At 41.3% G+C, this 17,691-nt stretch overlaps 1 protein-coding gene across 1 annotated transcript in view; it reads left to right on the top strand.

Moving 5' to 3' along the window:
* LOC138949003 (kinesin-like protein KIF14) overlaps window positions 1–16,733 on the top strand; it is a 57,850-nt gene extending 41,117 nt beyond the window's left edge. The window contains exons 25-31 of the mRNA XM_070320697.1: window positions 121–299; window positions 2,111–2,269; window positions 3,689–3,823; window positions 4,581–4,661; window positions 8,010–8,190; window positions 8,891–9,716; window positions 12,165–16,733. Of these exons, the coding sequence (XP_070176798.1) occupies window positions 121–299; window positions 2,111–2,269; window positions 3,689–3,823; window positions 4,581–4,661; window positions 8,010–8,190; window positions 8,891–9,360 (1,205 nt within the window). The 3' untranslated portion in view covers window positions 9,361–9,716; window positions 12,165–16,733. The remainder of the gene's footprint in view (window positions 1–120; window positions 300–2,110; window positions 2,270–3,688; window positions 3,824–4,580; window positions 4,662–8,009; window positions 8,191–8,890; window positions 9,717–12,164) is intronic.
* Window positions 16,734–17,691: the final 958 nt, after the last annotated feature.

Raw genomic sequence — 17,691 nt, 5'->3', positions numbered from 1 at the left:
TGTGCATGGCATTTACTTCATTGTCAGATTAACCAGTCTCACGGGTGATGTTTCAATACTTTTTGTGCAAAATCACTGGTTGACAGATTTTGATCAAAAATGTACAAACTAATTGTGCAGAGAGCAGACGGCCGCCTTACCCTCCCCTGCAGCTGGTCAGTGGACTGCAGCTGTTGGCCACTCACTGCTCACTGTGGGCCGCCGCCTTTGACCGTGACGCTCCACTGGTGCGCGACCTCCTGACACAGCTCACTGAACAGGTGCACACAGTGGGGGTTCACGTGTCTCACCTGCTTAAGGTATGCTGGTGCTTGTTTTTCCATTTAGTCAAGTTTTGACTAAATGTTTTAAAATAGAGGGGGAATCGAGACGAGGGTCGTGGTGTGTGTGTGTGTCTGTCTGTCTGTGCGTGTGTGTGTGTAGAGCGATTCAGACCAAACTACTGGACCAATCTTTATGAAATTTGACATGAGAGTTCCTGGGAATGATATCCGCGGACGTTTTTTGGTTTTTTCGATAAATACTTTTGATGACGTCATATCCGGCTTTTTGTAAAAGTTGAGGCGGCACTGTCACACCCTCATTTTTCAATCAAATTGATTGAAATTTTGGCAAAGCAATCTTCGACGAAGGCCGGGGTTTGGTATTGCATTTCAGCTTGGTGGCTTAAAACCTAATGAGTGAGTTTGGTCATTAAAAATCGGAAACTTGTAATTAAAATTATTTTTTTTATTAAACGATCCAAAAACATCTTATTCTTCATCATTTTTTTATTCCAAAAACATATCCATATGTTATAATTGGATTAAAAACAAGCTCTGAAAATTTAAAATATAAAAATTATGATCAAAATTATATTTCCAAAATCGATTTAAAAACAATTGCATCTTATTCCTTGTCGGTTCCTGATTCCAAAAACATATAGATAGGATACGTTTGGATTAAAAACACGCTCAGAAAGTTAAAACGAAGAGAGGCACAGAAAAGCGTGCTATGCAGCACAGCAAAACCACTACCGCGCTAAACAGGCTCGTCAGTTTCACTCCGTTTTGCACAAGCGGCGGACTACGGTCATTGTAAAAAAAAAAGCAGTGCGTTCAGTTTCATTCTGTGATTTCCACAGCTTGACTAAATGTAGTAATTTCGCCTTATGCGACTTGTTTATTGTTGCGTTGCTCTTTGTGATTAAAAAATGTTTGGAAATGTCACTTTCTTGTCCATATTTTTATTATTTTTGTCGATCCAATCAGGTTGCAGTAAATGTACAGTCTAAGCCGATTAAGGTAACTTTGAATTTGTATTAAGAATGATGTGTTTGTTTGAAAAGCAAACAAGTATTTTTTACTGAAAAAAAGGATTGCATTCAAGTGGGAAAACTGAAAATGTTGATCTTTATGAATGCATACTTTGTATGACTTTAACTTTAAACCATGCAGTTTCATCTCTTTTGATTTTGAAACATTTTGCTTGTTTCTGGTAGAGCTCTGTTGCTGTGCATAACTCTGTGAGCTGTTGCTATGTATCATTCTGTTTGTTATTGCTATTGCTATGCATAACTTGGGGCGGGGATATAGCTCAGTTGGTAGCACGCTGGATTTGTATTCAGTTGGCCGCTGTCAGCGCGAGTTCGATCCCAAGTTCGGCGGAAATTTATTTCACAGAGTCAACTTTGTGTGCAGACTCTCTTCGGTGTCCGAACCACCCCCCGTGTATACTACATTGGGTGTGCACGTTAAAGATCCCACGATTGACAAAAGGGTCTTTCCTGGCAAAATTGCTTAGGCACAGTTAATAATTGTCTACCATACCCGTGTGACTTGGAATAAGGCCGTGAAAGGTAAATATGCGCCGACATGGCTGCAATCTACTGGCCGTATAAAATTTCATCTCACACGGCATCACTGCAGAGCGCCTAGAACTGTACCCACGGAATATGCGCGATATAAGCCTCATTGATTGATTGATTGATAACTTGTTTTAGCCTTTGCTATGTATCATTCTGTTTGTTATTGCTATGCATACCTAGTCTTGTGTCAGTCTTTGCTGTGTATAATTCTGTTCGCTATTGCTATGTATAATTCTGGTATTATTTTGTGTGTGACACATTCAGGGTTACGAGACAGACCTGGTGACGCTGGTACAGGAATCGGCGGCCAAGCTGTCAGACGAGGTGCTAAACGTGTGTCGTACCTGCGGCCAGCTTTCTCTTGCCACCAAGACACGTATCGTGCGTCTAGAGCAGTATACACAAGACTCTACTTCTTCACAGGTACATAGATATGGTCTGCCAAACTACCCCAAACAACCACCAACTTACCCCTACAGCATCTCTGCATGTACTTTTTGCAAAATTTGTAGTGTTTTCAACATTCAGTACCCTATGGTGCTGTTTTTGAGTCACTTGAGAAAATGTGACTCTATGTAATCGGTCAGTGTTAGTCTGTCCGGCCGGCCGGCCGGCCGGCCGTCCGTAGACACCACCTTAACGTTGGACTTTTCTCGGAAACTATCAAAGCGATCGGGCTCATATTTTGTTTAGTCGTGACCTCCAATGACCTCTACACTTTAACGATGGTTTCGTTGACCTTTGACCTTTTTCAAGGTCACAGGTCAGCGTCAAAGGAAAAATTAGACATTTTATATCTTTGACAAAGTTCATCGGATGTGATTGAAACTTTGTAGGATTATTCTTTACATCAAAGTATTTACATCTGTAGCCTTTTACGAACGTTATCAGAAAAACAAGGGAGATAACTAGCCTTTTCTGTTCGGCAACACACAACTTAACGTTGGGCTTTTCTCGGAAACTATAAAAGTGACCGGGCTCAAATTTTATGTGAACGTGACTCATTGTGTTGTGAATAGCAATTTCTTCCTGTCCATCTGATGCCTCATATAATATTCAGAACTGCGAAAGTGACTCGATCGAGCGTTTGCTCTTCTTGTTACCGCTTATAGATCCCCCGAAAGAGGTGTATGGCTGCCTGAATGGCAGGATGAAAACGGTCATACACGTAAAAGATGGTGGGAGTTTCAGCCCATGAACAAAGAAGAAGACTGCTTATAAGTTATAAAATGTGAGCATGATTCATCATTCTGGTAAGGCCGAGTCAGTAGGACATTGAGCTTCAGCATTCAACCTGCAGTTTGTTTGTTTGCTTAACGCCCAGCTGACCACGAAGGGCCATATCAGGGCGGTGCTGCTTTGACATATAACGTGCGCCACACACAAGACAGAAGTCACAGCACAGGCTTCATGTCTCACCCAGTCACATTATTCTGACACCGGACCAACCAGTCCTAGCACTAACCCCATAATGCCAGACGCCAGGCGGAGCAGCCACTAGATTGCCAATTTTAAAGTCTTAGGTATGACCCGGCCGGGGTTCGAACCCACGACCTCCCGATCACGGGGCGGACGCCTTACCACTAGGCCAACCGTGCCGGTATTCAACTTGCAGGCTTTAGCTGCAGTTAATAAGTGATGTATCAGTTCCCCAGAAGATGTGCCTCATTTTAGAGGTCTGCTACTTTTAGATGTGTGTTGAGGACATTTAAACTTTAAATTACCTTCTTTTTTAATAATTATGTGCAGTATCATGACAATTCCTTCATCTTACCTTCAAGATCACAGTCTTGTGGTATGAAAACAAGCAAACGATTGAATGCCTTATATCTGTGTCCACAGCTAAGCTCAGAAGTGTGCCAGGCGTTTCTCAGCGGCTGTGACAAACTGCTGGATAGAACGCTGCAAGGAGGTCTGAGAACACTTGAGCACTGCGAGACACAGGCAGAGACACTGTCAACAACCTCCTCCTCTCAGGTATGACCATAATTGCAGGGCTAACACCTTTCTGGTTCTCGTCAGAAATCCGGTCTTTGAAAACCCGAAAATCCGGTTTCCTAAATTTAAACTTTGTTTTTTGTCCCTACAAGATGATACAAAAAAGCCTCAGCTTCTGGGGGGCGCCGCCGTGGACCCTGGCCTTTCAGGTTAGCCCTGTTTATGACCATAATTGTAGTCCTCTGCACAAAGGGACATAAGCGCTTTTAATGCATACAACAAGAAACTCACAAAATGATGTAGGTGGATTATCTTTGTCATTGTAAATTTGTGCTCGGCAACTTTGGGAGGCTTTTACCATTTACCTCGATTGAGGGGAGATAGCTCAGTTAGTAGTGGCACTAGCTTTGAAACCAGTTGTCACTATTAGTGTGGGTTCGTCCCCCATGTTCGGGGAGGGAATGAAAACCTAGTGCAGACTCGGCTTAGTGTCCAAACACCCCCGTGTGCACGCAAGTGCATGAGAAAGAACCCAAGTTCACAGCGAAAGTCTCAGGGGTCGGAAACATGAACACACTCATGCAGGAAAAACAGAATAAAGGGTAGTCACGGTGTCCTCAACCAAGTGCCGAAAATGACGCTGTGTGAACGAAAACATTCAGCGTACGAACGGTATAGCCGGAATCGGTTGACACACCATGGTAGTGCTGTATGGCAGCTTGCTTTTCCCGCGGAGAAAGCAACCCTAATTTCCATGAGGGTCACGTCACTATATATCTTATCGTTATCCTGACAGGAGGTGAGCCGTGTGTGTCAGGACGTCAGTCAAACTGTCATGTGTACCAGGGTGCTGCTTCAGGCGTGTCAGGAAGTACAGGTTGGTGCTTTTCTCACTTTCTCTGCTCGTACAGTTGAACCTGTCAGTAACAACCACCCAAGGGACCGTACAAAAGGGGTTGTTATGGACAGCTGGTCGCTATGGAGAGATGAAATATACAGGTGTGCATTTTTGACTCACATGCGAAGCAAAAGTGAGTCTATGTACTCACCCAAGTCGTCCGTCCGTCCGTCCGTCCGGAAAACTTTAACGTTAGATATTTCTTGGACACTATTCAGTCTATCAGTACCAAATTTGGCAAGATGGTGTATGATGACAAGGCCCCAAAAAACATACATAGCATCTTGACCTTGCTTCAAGGTCAAGGTCGCAGGGGCCATAAATGTTGTCTAAAAAACAGCTATTTTTCACATTTTTCACATTTTCTCTGAAGTTTTTGAGATTGAATACTTCACCTATATATGATATATAGGGCAAAGTAAGCCCCATCTTTTGATACCAGTTTGGTTTACCTTGCTTCAAGGTCAAGGTCACAGGAGCTCTTCAAAGTTGGATTGTATACATATTTTGAAGTGACCTTGACCCTGAACTATGGAAGATAACTGTTTCAAACTTAAAAATTATGTGGGGCACATGTTATGCTTTCATCATGAGACACATTTGGTCACATATGATCAAGGTCAAGGTCACTTTGACCCTTATGAAATGTGACCAAAATAAGGTAGTGAACCACTAAAAGTGACCATATCTCATGGTAGAAAGAGCCAATAAGCACCATTGTGCTTCCTATGTCTTGAATTAACAGCTTTGTGTTGCATGACCTTGGATGACCTTGACCTTGGGTCAAGGTCACATGTATTTTGGTAGGAAAAATGTGTAAAGCAGTTCTTAGTGTATGATGTCATTGCTAGGTTTAGGTCAAGCATGTGAGTCGTATGGGCTTTGCCCTTCTTGTTTCTGGATCCTTTCGGGTTGGTCATAAAGGGCAGGTGGTCGTCAGGGCAGGTTCGACTATTTTGTTTTAACAACAGATATCTGCTGGTGAGGGAAATAACCAGACAGACTCGACTCATGATGCAACTAATTAAATAATTAAACTAATTAAACAATCACAGTCCTTCCTGTGGAAACTCACCATATCAGATCTGTCACTTATTGACATAGAAACTCATCCTTGTTTTGCTTTTATTCTGTTTTTTTGGGGATGGTTTTATTTTTACTCTTTTCGGGGTTCTTTTCAAAAATAATTCTTATATAGCCATTGCAATATTTTTTTATTCTTTCACTTTTAGATTTTGAGGGTGTAGGCTGTACTAATTTTTATTATTTTGCTTATAGCTGAACTATTCTCTTTCTTATGTCTAATTAGGTTTGGTTTCTAGAACTGCTTTGAATCAGAGAAGAGCTGTCATTGTCTGTTTACTTGCCTTACAATTTACACAAACAAATTATACCTGCTTTTTTGTCTGTAGATTTTTTTAAAATTATTCTATGAACAAAGGGAAATGTACCCTTGCATGAGCTAGTAGTCGTCAAGATTAAAACGTTCATGATGCAATAATTGAATAAGTAATGCTGTTTGTGAATAATCTTATCGAAATGGAAATCTGAATACATTTCATGGGTGTTATGGTTTTGCCAGAAGATTTAATGAATGTTCTGTCTGAAAGGGTCTGGGTGGCCGAGTGATAAACGCACTTGCCTCAGAAGCGAGAGGTTGCAAGTTCGACCTTGGGTCAGGGCGTTAGCAATTTTCTCCCCCCTTTCCTAACCTAGGTGGTGGGTTCAAGTGCTAGTCTTTCGGATGAGACGAAAAACCGAGGTCCCTTCGTGTACACTACATTGGGGTGTGCACGTTAAAGATCCCACGATTGACAAAAGGGTCTTTCCTGGCAAAATTGTATAGGCATAGCTAAAAATGTCCACCAAATACCCGTGTGACTTGGAATAAAGGCCGTGAAAGGTGAATGCTCGCCCTAATAGGCTTGAGGTTTGCTGGCCGATGTGAATGCGTGATATATTGTGTAAAAAATTCCATCTCACACGGCAAAAATTAATATGTAAAGCCTTGGAAGAGCTGAAGCACCAGATCAGCACCCTCGCCAGGAAGTCCACAGTCGTCCTTCAGTGGATACCAGCACACTGCGGAATCTCTGGTAACGAGAAGGCAGACGAGCTCGCCAAGAATGGCAGCAAGATGGAACAGCCAAACCACTGCCAGTCATATCGAGAGGCAAAGACCCTCATAAAACACAGATGGAAAGAGAAATTTACCAACAAAACTTCTGGCTACAAGCCACAACAAGACCCCCTCCATCTCCTAAGCCGTGCTGAGCAGGCTATCATCTTCCGCCTCCGCACTGGACACTGCTGCCTCAAAGCACACCTAAGGAGGATAGGTGTAGCAGAGTCTGCCACATGTGACTGTGGAGAGGGAGATCAGACTCCAGAACATGTTCTCCAAGCATGTCCCCTCCTCGACCAACTGCGGATCCAGACATGGCCTGACCCAACAGATCTGAGGACCAAAATGTGGGGAGCACTGGAGGACCTGGAAAGAACGTCCATGTTCATGGCATCCTCCAGATTCCGAGTCTGACACAACCGTCGTACGAAGAAGAAGAAGAATATGTAAAGCGCTTCAAGAACGTTAAGCGCTATATAAATCTCCCCATACAATACAATACAAAAAGAAAACCCGCCTTAAACAAGGAAGAGTAACAAAAGGGTTAGAAAAATGTGTATGGTACTATTGGTAGAGTTTTCATACCCCATGGTATTTGTTTATATGCAGACTTTTTGCTACTAGTACTAGTTATGTACATGTATGTATATCTATATTTTTCATTTAGTAGAAAATAGAGCTAAGTTTATCTGCTTTGCCTCAATACAGTGGAACCCCCCTTTTAAGACCCCCCAATTTAAGACTCCCTCCCTTGTAAGACCCTGTTTTCTCAGCTGTTCTGTTCATAAGGCAACAAAAAAAAATAGTCTGTTTACGGTATCCCGACCGACCCTATTTTTTTCGCGCGTCCCTTGACTTTTTTTTTGGCATTTGGGGGGGAAGAAAAAAAAGTCTTTGTTTTTTGGCAAAATAACTTAAAAATATGTATTTTAGGGGGGGAAAAGGTAGAAAAAAAATCCCGACCTACCGACCCTATTTTTTTTGCCTATGTTACCGTAAACAGACTATATTTTTTTTGTGTGCCTAACCTCTGTAAATTTACCCCATTTTAAGACTCCCTCCTTTTTGAGACCCGATTTTCTCAGATTTTTCAAGGTTTTAAAATAGGGTTTCCACTGTTCTCCCTTCCCCACCAACTCGCCCCCATCCCATGTACTCACCCTGCTTGTGGCATTACGGGGCTTTTACTCTAACGCTTGTAGGTGGAGATAGACATGAGCTTCACTGTCACTGAGGGGAGGGAATCCACTTCTTCTGTTCTCTCTGACCACCCCAGCTTCTTCCACGCCAATTATCGGCGGTTACAAGCGTTGCTCACACACGTATCAAGTTTGGCTGAAACGGCCAATCTCCTGATACAGTGTACAGAGCCGTTGCTGACAGGTAAGGTGTTGTCCCTGACTTGAGCTAGAACGCTGTCGGGTAGTTTGTAGTTCAGAGAAAATGTAATGAAATTAAGAATACAAGCATTGCTCACACACGTATCAAGTTTGGCTGAAACGGCCAATCTCCTGATACAGTGTACAGAGCCTCTGCTGAGTGACAGGTAAGGTTTTGTCACTAGAATGCTGTCGGGTAGTTTATAGTTCAGTGGAAATGTAATGGACTCATTTATTGTGCCTTATACAGTATGCTAACTATGTATACTCAGTAGTGCCGCAGTAGTAGTTTTGATTTATTGCTGGCTGGCCTATTTATTGTCGTGTACTGTATATGGTGCTGACACATGGAGGCACTGTACATGGCAGGCATGGTTGTAGGCTTTCTTTTATTGCAGACCTTGCTCTTTTCTTCAGCTGTCAAGAGAATGAAGCATACAAGCAGAGTGGTGTCAGAGAAAAAGCTCTGCAGTTTAATTTTGTGGACTTTTGCTACTCTAGCATATGTCTTGACATTCTTAATAATTTTCAATAAGTTGTGTTTAGAGCTGCAAAACCTTTACATTATTTCCATACTGAACTTTTTTTCTTTCCTTTTTTTGTTTTTTGTCAAGCAATTTTGCAAAAGACAAAATGAAGAAGGAAGTAGATTGTAAAGACACATGTGTACACAGTTTAAAGCATCTCCCTTTGTGTTTGTGTAGGGGACAGCCAAGACTTCCGACGCGTGCAGCGCTGCGCAGAACTGATCCACAAGAGGGCGCAACAGCTGGTCAGCTGCTCCAGTTCTGACAGCGTTTCCATGTCAACCAGCCTTCTGGATTCCCCCCTCTCGCCTCAATCCCTTCTCAGCACCTCGGACACCAAACCTCACGAGAAATCCCTCAACAGCAGGCTATCTTCCAACGTCGATTCTGTCTCCATCCTGTCGGATTCCCAGATGGAGCACTTAGACTTTGCCGCTCAAGAGGTCATGACGTCCAGCAAGTGTTTGATGAATCGCGTCACGAAAATGTCCACCCCTCTATGTTCTAACCCCACCCCTGTGACCCCTCGGGGTAAACGGATGCTGCCTGTTTCACCGGTCAAAGCCAGCGCCAGTCCTAAGCTTTACCTGCAGCAAGCGTCCACTCGACACACCCTTTCCATAACCAGTACTACCATTAACTGTTGATAGATAAGGAGATTTGTGGTAGAGAGGGAATATGTGTGTGTGTGAGTGTTACAGGCATGGGAATATTCAGCTGAAAGACATATAGAAATAGCTGACTGAAATCGCATGCTGATATAACATATCAAAAGATATTCAATACAGTGTTCTAGATGATCGAACGTGTAGCAAAGACCTGTACGCGTACGTGTAGGTATTGCACCACACGTGACTCACTTTTTTTCTCCAATGTTCCAAATCCATACGTTGTTTTGCTCCCACCAAGACTGCAGATCTTGGCAAACGCGTGACGTAAAAACTAGATTTCATGACGTTACCCGTACACGTGCTGAATAGTTCCACATCTAGATCTGTCCAATGTTAACCTTTGCCGGATGCCGCTTTTGACTACACACTCCCGACGATGCGGGTTTGTCTGAACCCATACATTTGAAAGAGGGTTTTTACCGTTTATTCCTCTAACGACGATGCGGGTTTGTCTGAACCCATACATTTGAAAGAGGGTTTTTACCGTTTATTTCTCTAACGACGGGGTGGGTTCAGGGAAACCCACAGCGCTACTTCAGTGGTTGCATCGAGTTTCTCCCTTCACCGACCTCTTGCAGGGGAGGGAGAGGGGGAGGGAGAGGGGGAGGGAGAGACTGAGAGAGACTGAGAGACTAAGAAAGAGAGAGAGAGAGAGACTAAGAAAGAGAGAAAGAGAGACTAAGAAAGAGAGAGAGAGACTAAGAAAAAGAGAGAGAGACTAAGAAAGAGAGAGAGAGAGTCTAAGAAAGAGAGTGAGAGACTAAGAAAAAGAGAGAGAGAGACTAAGAAAGAGAGAGAGGGAGACTAAGAAAGAGAGAGAGAGACTAAGAAAGAGAGAGAGACTAAGAAAGAGAGAGAGAGAGACTAAGAAAGACTTAAGAGAGAGAGACTAAGAAAGAGAGAGAGACTAAGAAAGAGAGAGAGACTAAGAAAGAGAGAGAGAGAGACTAAGAAAGAGAGAGAGAGAGAGATACTAAGAAAGAGAGAGAGAGAGACTAAGAAAGATAGAGAGAGAGACAAATAAAGAGAGAGAAAGACAAATAAAGAGAGAGAGAGACTAAGAAAGAGAGAGAGAGAGACTAAGAAAGAGAGAGAGACTAAGAAAGAGAGAGAGAGAGACTAAGAAAGAGAGAGAGACTAAGAAAGAGAGAGAGAGACTAAGAAAGAGAGAGAGAGAGAGACTAAGAAAGAGAGAGAGAGAGACTAAGAAAGAGAGAGAGGGAGACTAAGAAAGAGAGAGAGACTAAGAAAGAGAGAGAGAGAGACAAAGAAAGAGAGAGAGAGAGACTAAGAAAGAGAGAGAGAGAGACTAAGAAAGAGAGAGAGAGAGAGACTAAGAAAGAGAGAGAGAGACTAAGAAAGAGAGAGAGAGAGAGACTAAGAAAGAGAGAGAGAGAGACTAAAAAAGAGAGAGAGAGACTAAGAAAGAGAGAGAGAGAGACTAAGAGAGACAAAGAGAGACAAAGAAAGAGAGAGAGACTAAGAGAGAGAGAGAGAGAGAGACTAAGAAAGAGAGAGAGAGACTTAGAGAGAGAGAGAGAGAGACTAAGAAAGAGAGAGAGAGACTAAGACAGAGAGAGAGAGAGAGACTAAGAAAGAGAGAGAGAGAGACTAAGAAAGAGAGAGAGAGACTAAGAAAGAGAGAGAGACTAAGAAAGAGAGAGAGAGAGACTAAGAAAGAGAGAGAGAGAGACTAAGAAAGAGAGAGAGAGACTAAGAAAGAGAGAGAGAGAGAGACTAAGAAAGAGAGAGAGAGACTAAGAAAGAGAGAGAGAGAGACTAAGAAAGAGCTAGAGAGAGAGAGAGAGAGACTAAGAAAGAGAGAGAGAGACGAAGAAAGAGAGAGAGAGACTAAGAAAGAGAGAGAGAGAGAGAGACTAAAAAAGAGAGAGAGAGAGACTAAGAAAGAGAGAGAGAGACTAAGAAAGAGAGAGAGAAAGAGAGACTAAGAAAGAGAGAGACTAAGAGAGAGAGAGAGAGAGAGACTAAGAAAGAGAGAGAGAGACTAAGAGAGAGAGAGAGAGACTAAGAAAGAGAGAGAGAGAGAGACTAAGAAAGAGAGAGAGAGGCTAAGAAAGAGAGAGAGCGAGAGACTAAGAAAGAGAGCGAGAGACTAAGAAAGAGAGAGAGAGACTAAGAGAGAGAGAGACTAAGAAAGAGAGAGAGAGACTAAGAAAGAGAGAGAGAGAGAGACTAAGAAAGAGAGACAGAGAGAGAGACTAAGAGAGAGAGACAGAGACTAAGAGAGAGAGACAGAGAGAGAGAGACAGAGAGAGAGACAGACAGAGAGAGAGACAGACAGAGAGAGAGACAGAGACAGACAGTCAGATAGACAGACAGTCAGATAGACGGATAGACAGACAGACAGACAGACAGACAGAGCAACTGACAACAGACATACAGACAGAGAGATACGGACAGACAAACAGAGAGACAGACAGTCTCTTGGAGACAAACAGGCAGACAGACACTGTTCCGCCGCTTTGGTAATTATGGGTGTAGCAGAACCCGCGCCGTCGGCAGAGGGATAGTTACAATCACTACTACTCTTTAAAAGTATGGGTATGTGTGAACCCGCGCCATCGGTAGTGTTTATGTAAATTATCATAATCAATTAATTCTGATGTTTTGTCATGTACACACTAAAAATTTGCAGACAGAGAGCAAATTAGGTGTGTGAGAGATACTTAAAATTTCAAAACGATACCTTTAATGGTTCCAGAGTTACAATGATTTTAGTGTGTCTCTGGGTACAGGTGAACCCAGGAAGCACGGCAAAGGTTAAAGGCACAGTCCTTCCCGTGAAAATACTTCTGCTCACTATCTCAGTTCTGGCTAGCTTTATACATGGGGTAAGATCATTAGTTCACTTGGACACATACTAAAAACCAACATCCTGGCTACTTCATGAGCAGGTTGGGATTTTTTTTTTTTTTCAATGAATTATTTTCCAGATTAATTGCAGTGTTAGATAAGAAATTAATTCATCGAAAAAGTTGCACTTTGTACAGATTGTCACCCAGGAATGTGACTAATTTGAGGGAGGAAGGCCTTATCCCATGCAGACCTGTGCACACTCAAAACGCTCATCATTAGTAAACAAACCAAATTCAGTAGTTTTTAAAATGTTTCAGTAGTAAGCTGTAACGACAGTTCAAGACATAATTCTGCTCACAAAGCACACAAACTGAAACACTATGACGCAGTAGAATGGGAATGGTGACAGAGCTGGTGTCTCCTCTTCACTATCTGAATCTCACACTCTTTTTTTCTTTTCCATGTTTCACTTCAATCACAAGTTGCCATGCAGACGCTGGACGAACTAAGTCAAAGAACAAAGACTCAATGCTGAGAACATGCGCGCTTCCGGTAAATCGGAAAACGTCTTTTCAGCGCAACGGCCAACTAATTGGTCAAAACATCTTAAAACAGAAAAAAAAGTACAAACATTGTTTTTTGGAGTAAAACATCGGAATTTCGGAATTTTAATTAAAAATCCGTAGCACTGTATTCTGTGTATAAAAATCGGAGAAATTACAGAGAAACCGTAGATGTGCACAGGTCTGCCAATGTAAGAACCTGGCCAGATGTGTGGTTATGAAGATGATCAGTTTCACGAGGAGGAATGTGCCTTTAATCTATTAGAGGTTTTGTATCACTTATAAGCTTCAAACGACGGCGTCTGAAACTTGCTTCAGGTCTGCGTTTTGTCGTGGGGAACATAAAGATCTGAAGACATTCAAAGACCTAAACCTTTTTGATTGCATGGTTGTTACTGCAGGTGTAGGACTGACATGGTTCTCTTTGTTTTGTTTTTGTCTGATTTACTGCAATACAGTGGAACCCCCCTTTTAAGACCTCAACAAATCTGAGAAAATCCGGTCTTAAAAAAGAGGGGGGTCTTAAAATGGAGGTAAATTTACAGACGTGATGAACAGAGTCTACAAAAACAAGGTCTTAAAAGGGAGGGAAGCCATAAATTAGGGCTCTTAAAAGGGGGGGTTCCAGTATCTGTACAATGCCCATGCCTGGTGTGACTGTGAGAATGTGATGCTGGTTGGTGCTTCCTTGTGTTCACTTGTTTGAATTTGCTGATTATTTAATATTTGTGCAACCCCCCGCGGGTTAGGGGGAAGAATTTACCCGATGCTCCCAAGCATGTCGTAAGAGGCGACTAACGGATTCTGTTTCTCCTTTTACCCTTGTTAAGTGTTTCTTGTATAGAATATAGTCAATTTTTGTAAAGATTTTAGTCAAGCAGTATGTAAGAAATGTTAAGTCCTTTGTACTGGAAACTTGCATTCTCCCAGTAAGGTAATATATTGTACTACGTTGCAAGCCCCTGGAGCAAATGTTTGATTAGTGCTTTTGTGAACAAGAAACAATTAACAAGTGGCTCTATCCCATCTCCCCCCTTTCCCCGTCGCGATATAACCTTGAATGGTTGAAAACGACGTTAAACACCAAATAAAGAAAGAATGTGATGCTGGCTGGTGCTTCCTTGTGTTCACTTGTTTGAATTTGCTGATTATTTAATATTTGTGCAAGTACAAAGTCGTTTTGAACCATTGTTAGTTTACTGCTGTAAATCAAAACTGAGATTGTCAATGGAATACATTTTTGCTCATTGTCTCTCTAAGCATGCATGTCATTAAATGGCGTCACTTTTTTTTTCTCACAAAAAGTGTATTTCAAAAGATGAAAAATTTATCACTAGCACGAGATGTAATATTTTATTATGCATGAAAGTGCAAAACTGTAATGAGTTTTGTGTTAGCTTTAGAATGAATTTCACTGTTCTCATGTCATCTGAATTTTCTCTCAGTTGATGATTATATTGTTTGCATCATTTTCTATGACTACAAAAAAAGTGAACATATGAGATTCATTCAGAGTGGCAACAAGCCTTACACGTGGTTGTATCGGGATATTGCATTTGCAATGCGGTTTGATCATTTGTGTGCTAAATAACAGTTTCTTGATTTATTTTTTCAAGTTTTGTAAATCTTCATCTGCTTTGATAGGTACATTTTCAATTACCATTTACATAATAATGAATGTTTGCATTTTGAAGAGTCTGTGTTCAAAACTTTGATAAAATCTCTCCACTGCCTGTAAAGTATGTTAATGTCTTTTTATTTATCATGCTTGCTTGATGTAAATTGCATGCTTGTAAATTTGTCTCAGAGTTAACTTTGTGGAGCCTTCACAGAGGAACTTACGTTTGATGCATTGCAAGGAATTAGAATTTGAATGATTGTTGCCACGGGAACGCAGAAGAATGATGATTGAGAAGAATAGACTGCAGTTTTGCAATTGTTTATTTCATGCTTGGTGTTTTGAAGTGTGGTACATTTAGTGCAATGCTGGGTTGCTTTCCATGGTGAGGGTGCCAAATAAGGCTGCTTACTCATCAAATGTTGCACATTTTCATGGTGTAATACTGAAGTTTTAGAGGCTTCAATTCTCATCATCATATGTACCTCCAGCATATAAGCCTATACGGTAGAGGTAGTTAAACATTTTAACAGTAAGACAGTGTGGTAAAAATGTCTGCTTTTTATTTTTTCCCTGCTTTGTTACTCTCAACTTGTCAGCCTCTTGTCCCCTCCACCACTTTCGGAATGTGCCAGTAGCCTAATCAGCAAATATACCCCAATTCTGCGACTTTAGCTAACTTTTCTTTCTGCTGCCAGCCTTCCGGTTATTGGCTAGTTGAGTGTCATGGAGACTACTTGAAGTCACATGAGGGCAAATTGTTGAGCTTTTGTGTGCAATGAACATTTATATGTTCCAGTGGATTTTACGGTAGTGCAGATTGATTATTTCATTCCAAACAACTTTGATCTCAGAGGGCATTGAAATTCTCAGATGATCACAATGATCAATGTTTTAGAAGCCTTTGTGTCACAACTCCAGAATGTCAAAAATATTCTCAGGAAACGTTCTGTACAAGTGCGGATTCATTTTTCAGTAGGCTGGAGAACTTTCCTCCAATCTGCAATTTTTCTGTGGAAAGCATCTGTCCTCGAGACAGAGAGAAAAACGTTGGGCTTGAGAAAAAATATATCCTCAAAGAAAATAATCAAGGAGCAATCTTTTGAAGTCCGTTTCCACTTCTGTGTATTCAAGCTGCTAGTTTTCAGAAATGTTTTCCTCTTGTTCCCCAGCCTGTTTTAGCGTGTAGAGGCAAGTAGATTAGTTGATGCAGCTTCTTGTTTTTTTTAGTCGTACCAGTTTTCAAACATTTTTACACTGGCTTGTTCATGTGTCTGTTTGGACAGTTGCTTCAGGTGTTCCATTAAAGTTGGTGCGGGGCCTTTATTGCAGAAAATGAATATAGTTTCAGCTGGACTAGTCAAAAATACTTCTCAGTGTAAGTAGCAAGCTTTTTGGAATCTAATTGTCAAGGCACAGTCATAATAAATAAATCAGAAGATAAGTTACTAGTACATAATGAATTATGGCTGAGGTGATGATCAAATAAGTAAGTACGGTGTTTTTACGCTTTGTTTGAGAAAGGAAACTGTAGAGGCTTACCAGAAAAATGATTCAGTTGGTCCTGGGAACGAGGATAATGATAACATTTAGGCCAAAAAAAAAAATAGGTCTGTTTACGGTAACCCGACCGACCCTAGTTTTTTCGCGCGACCCTAGACTTTTTTTTTGGCATTTGGGGGGAAAAAAAAAATCTTGTTTTTTTTGCAAAATAACGTAAAAATATGGTTTTTTGGGGGGAAAAAAAGGAAAAAAAATCCCGACCTACCGATCCTATTTTTTTGGCCTATGTTACCGTAAACAGACCTTTTTTTTTTTTTGGCCTTACGAAAATTGAATATTTGATTTCTGGAAAGGGGAGGAATTTCTTGGCAGAGGAGAATTGCACTCAAACAGGTGTGTACACATTGTCTGTCTTGGGTGAGCACAGGTGTGTCTAAGGCCATAAAGCAGTGACACTTCCACAGTCACAAAAAAGATGCACATACCAGTGTTAAAATTTGAAGTGTCAGTTTTTTTCAGGATCTTTGTCAATATTATCTCTAGCTCAAATTGTTTGTGGACTTCCATATTATTTGTTTGTGCATGTATTTGGGCATTCTTTTTGTCTGTTTCTTTGTCAAATGTAAGGTTTAGAAAGAACATGCAAGCATCTTACTCTTTGTTGGGCATCTGTGTGCCTGCTCTAGTACACATAACTTTGCTACAACTGAATATCATGTCAGTATCCAGTGATTAACAAATTCATCTAATCGTATTTATGAAGGCATTTATGGTAGGCTACCAAAGTTTCATTTAAGCATAATACATGTAGCACTTTGTTTGAAAGGGGCTTTTTGTGGGGTTAAAATACCTTTTTTTTTTTGGGGGGGGGGGGTTAAAATACTGGTTTTTTGCTAAATATTCCTCAGGAAGTACCAATTATAAAACAAATAGTCATACCTGTAATGTAAGGTCCCTGTGATGAGAGCACACCTTCCAATAAAGGACACCAAAAGGTGTGTCCATTATCTTGACCTTAATTTTACCGGTGAAAGGCTGCCTGTGTAGATATATTTGGCAGGTCCCAAGGGTGTCCTGCTTTCTCAGGTACCACAGTGTCATATAACTGCTGTCTGTATATTCCCAAGATTTAAGATTATTATATATTATATATATATAGTTGGATACCATGGGTTGACAACTCTAGCCATCAACACCACCTGACCATTGATGAGACACAAAAGTGTCGAAACACGTATCTGGTCTAGACACAAAAGCAATGGACCTCCTCAGTACTAGATTACCTTGTGGTACGTCACCCACAAAGGCACTTTGCTTTGAAAATCTCTTGCCTCCTTGAGGAGGGTCTGATGCTCCCAATAGGCTGTCTGCGAAGGAATACTTATTTCTCTGCTAAGAGATTTTAACAAATCTCGGAAGAAAGTCTCTGCTGACTTTCAATTGTTTCTTTCACAATTTCTGATATATATATATCCCCAAGATTTTGGAATCAGTAGATCCACAGGATTCCCCCCGCGGGTTAGGGGAAAGAATTTACCCGATGCTCCCTAGCATGTCGTAAGAGGCGACTAACGGATTCTGTTTCTCCTTTTACCCTTGTTAAGTGTTTCTTGTATAGAATATAGTCAATTTTTGTAAAGATTTTAGTCAAGCAGTATGTAAGAAATGTTAAGTCCTTTGTGCTGGAAACTTGCATTCTCCCAGTAAGGTCATATATTGTACTACGTTGCAAGCCCCTGGAGCAAATTTTTTATTAGTGCTTTTGTGAACAAGAAACAATTGACAAGTGGCTCTATCCCATCTCCC

Source organism: Littorina saxatilis, linkage group LG15 (genome assembly GCF_037325665.1).
Source record: "Littorina saxatilis isolate snail1 linkage group LG15, US_GU_Lsax_2.0, whole genome shotgun sequence".
Classification (NCBI taxonomy): domain Eukaryota; kingdom Metazoa; phylum Mollusca; class Gastropoda; order Littorinimorpha; family Littorinidae; genus Littorina; species Littorina saxatilis.
The sequence above is the reverse complement of the archived record's forward strand: the minus strand, read 5'-3'. Positions and strand labels throughout refer to the sequence as shown.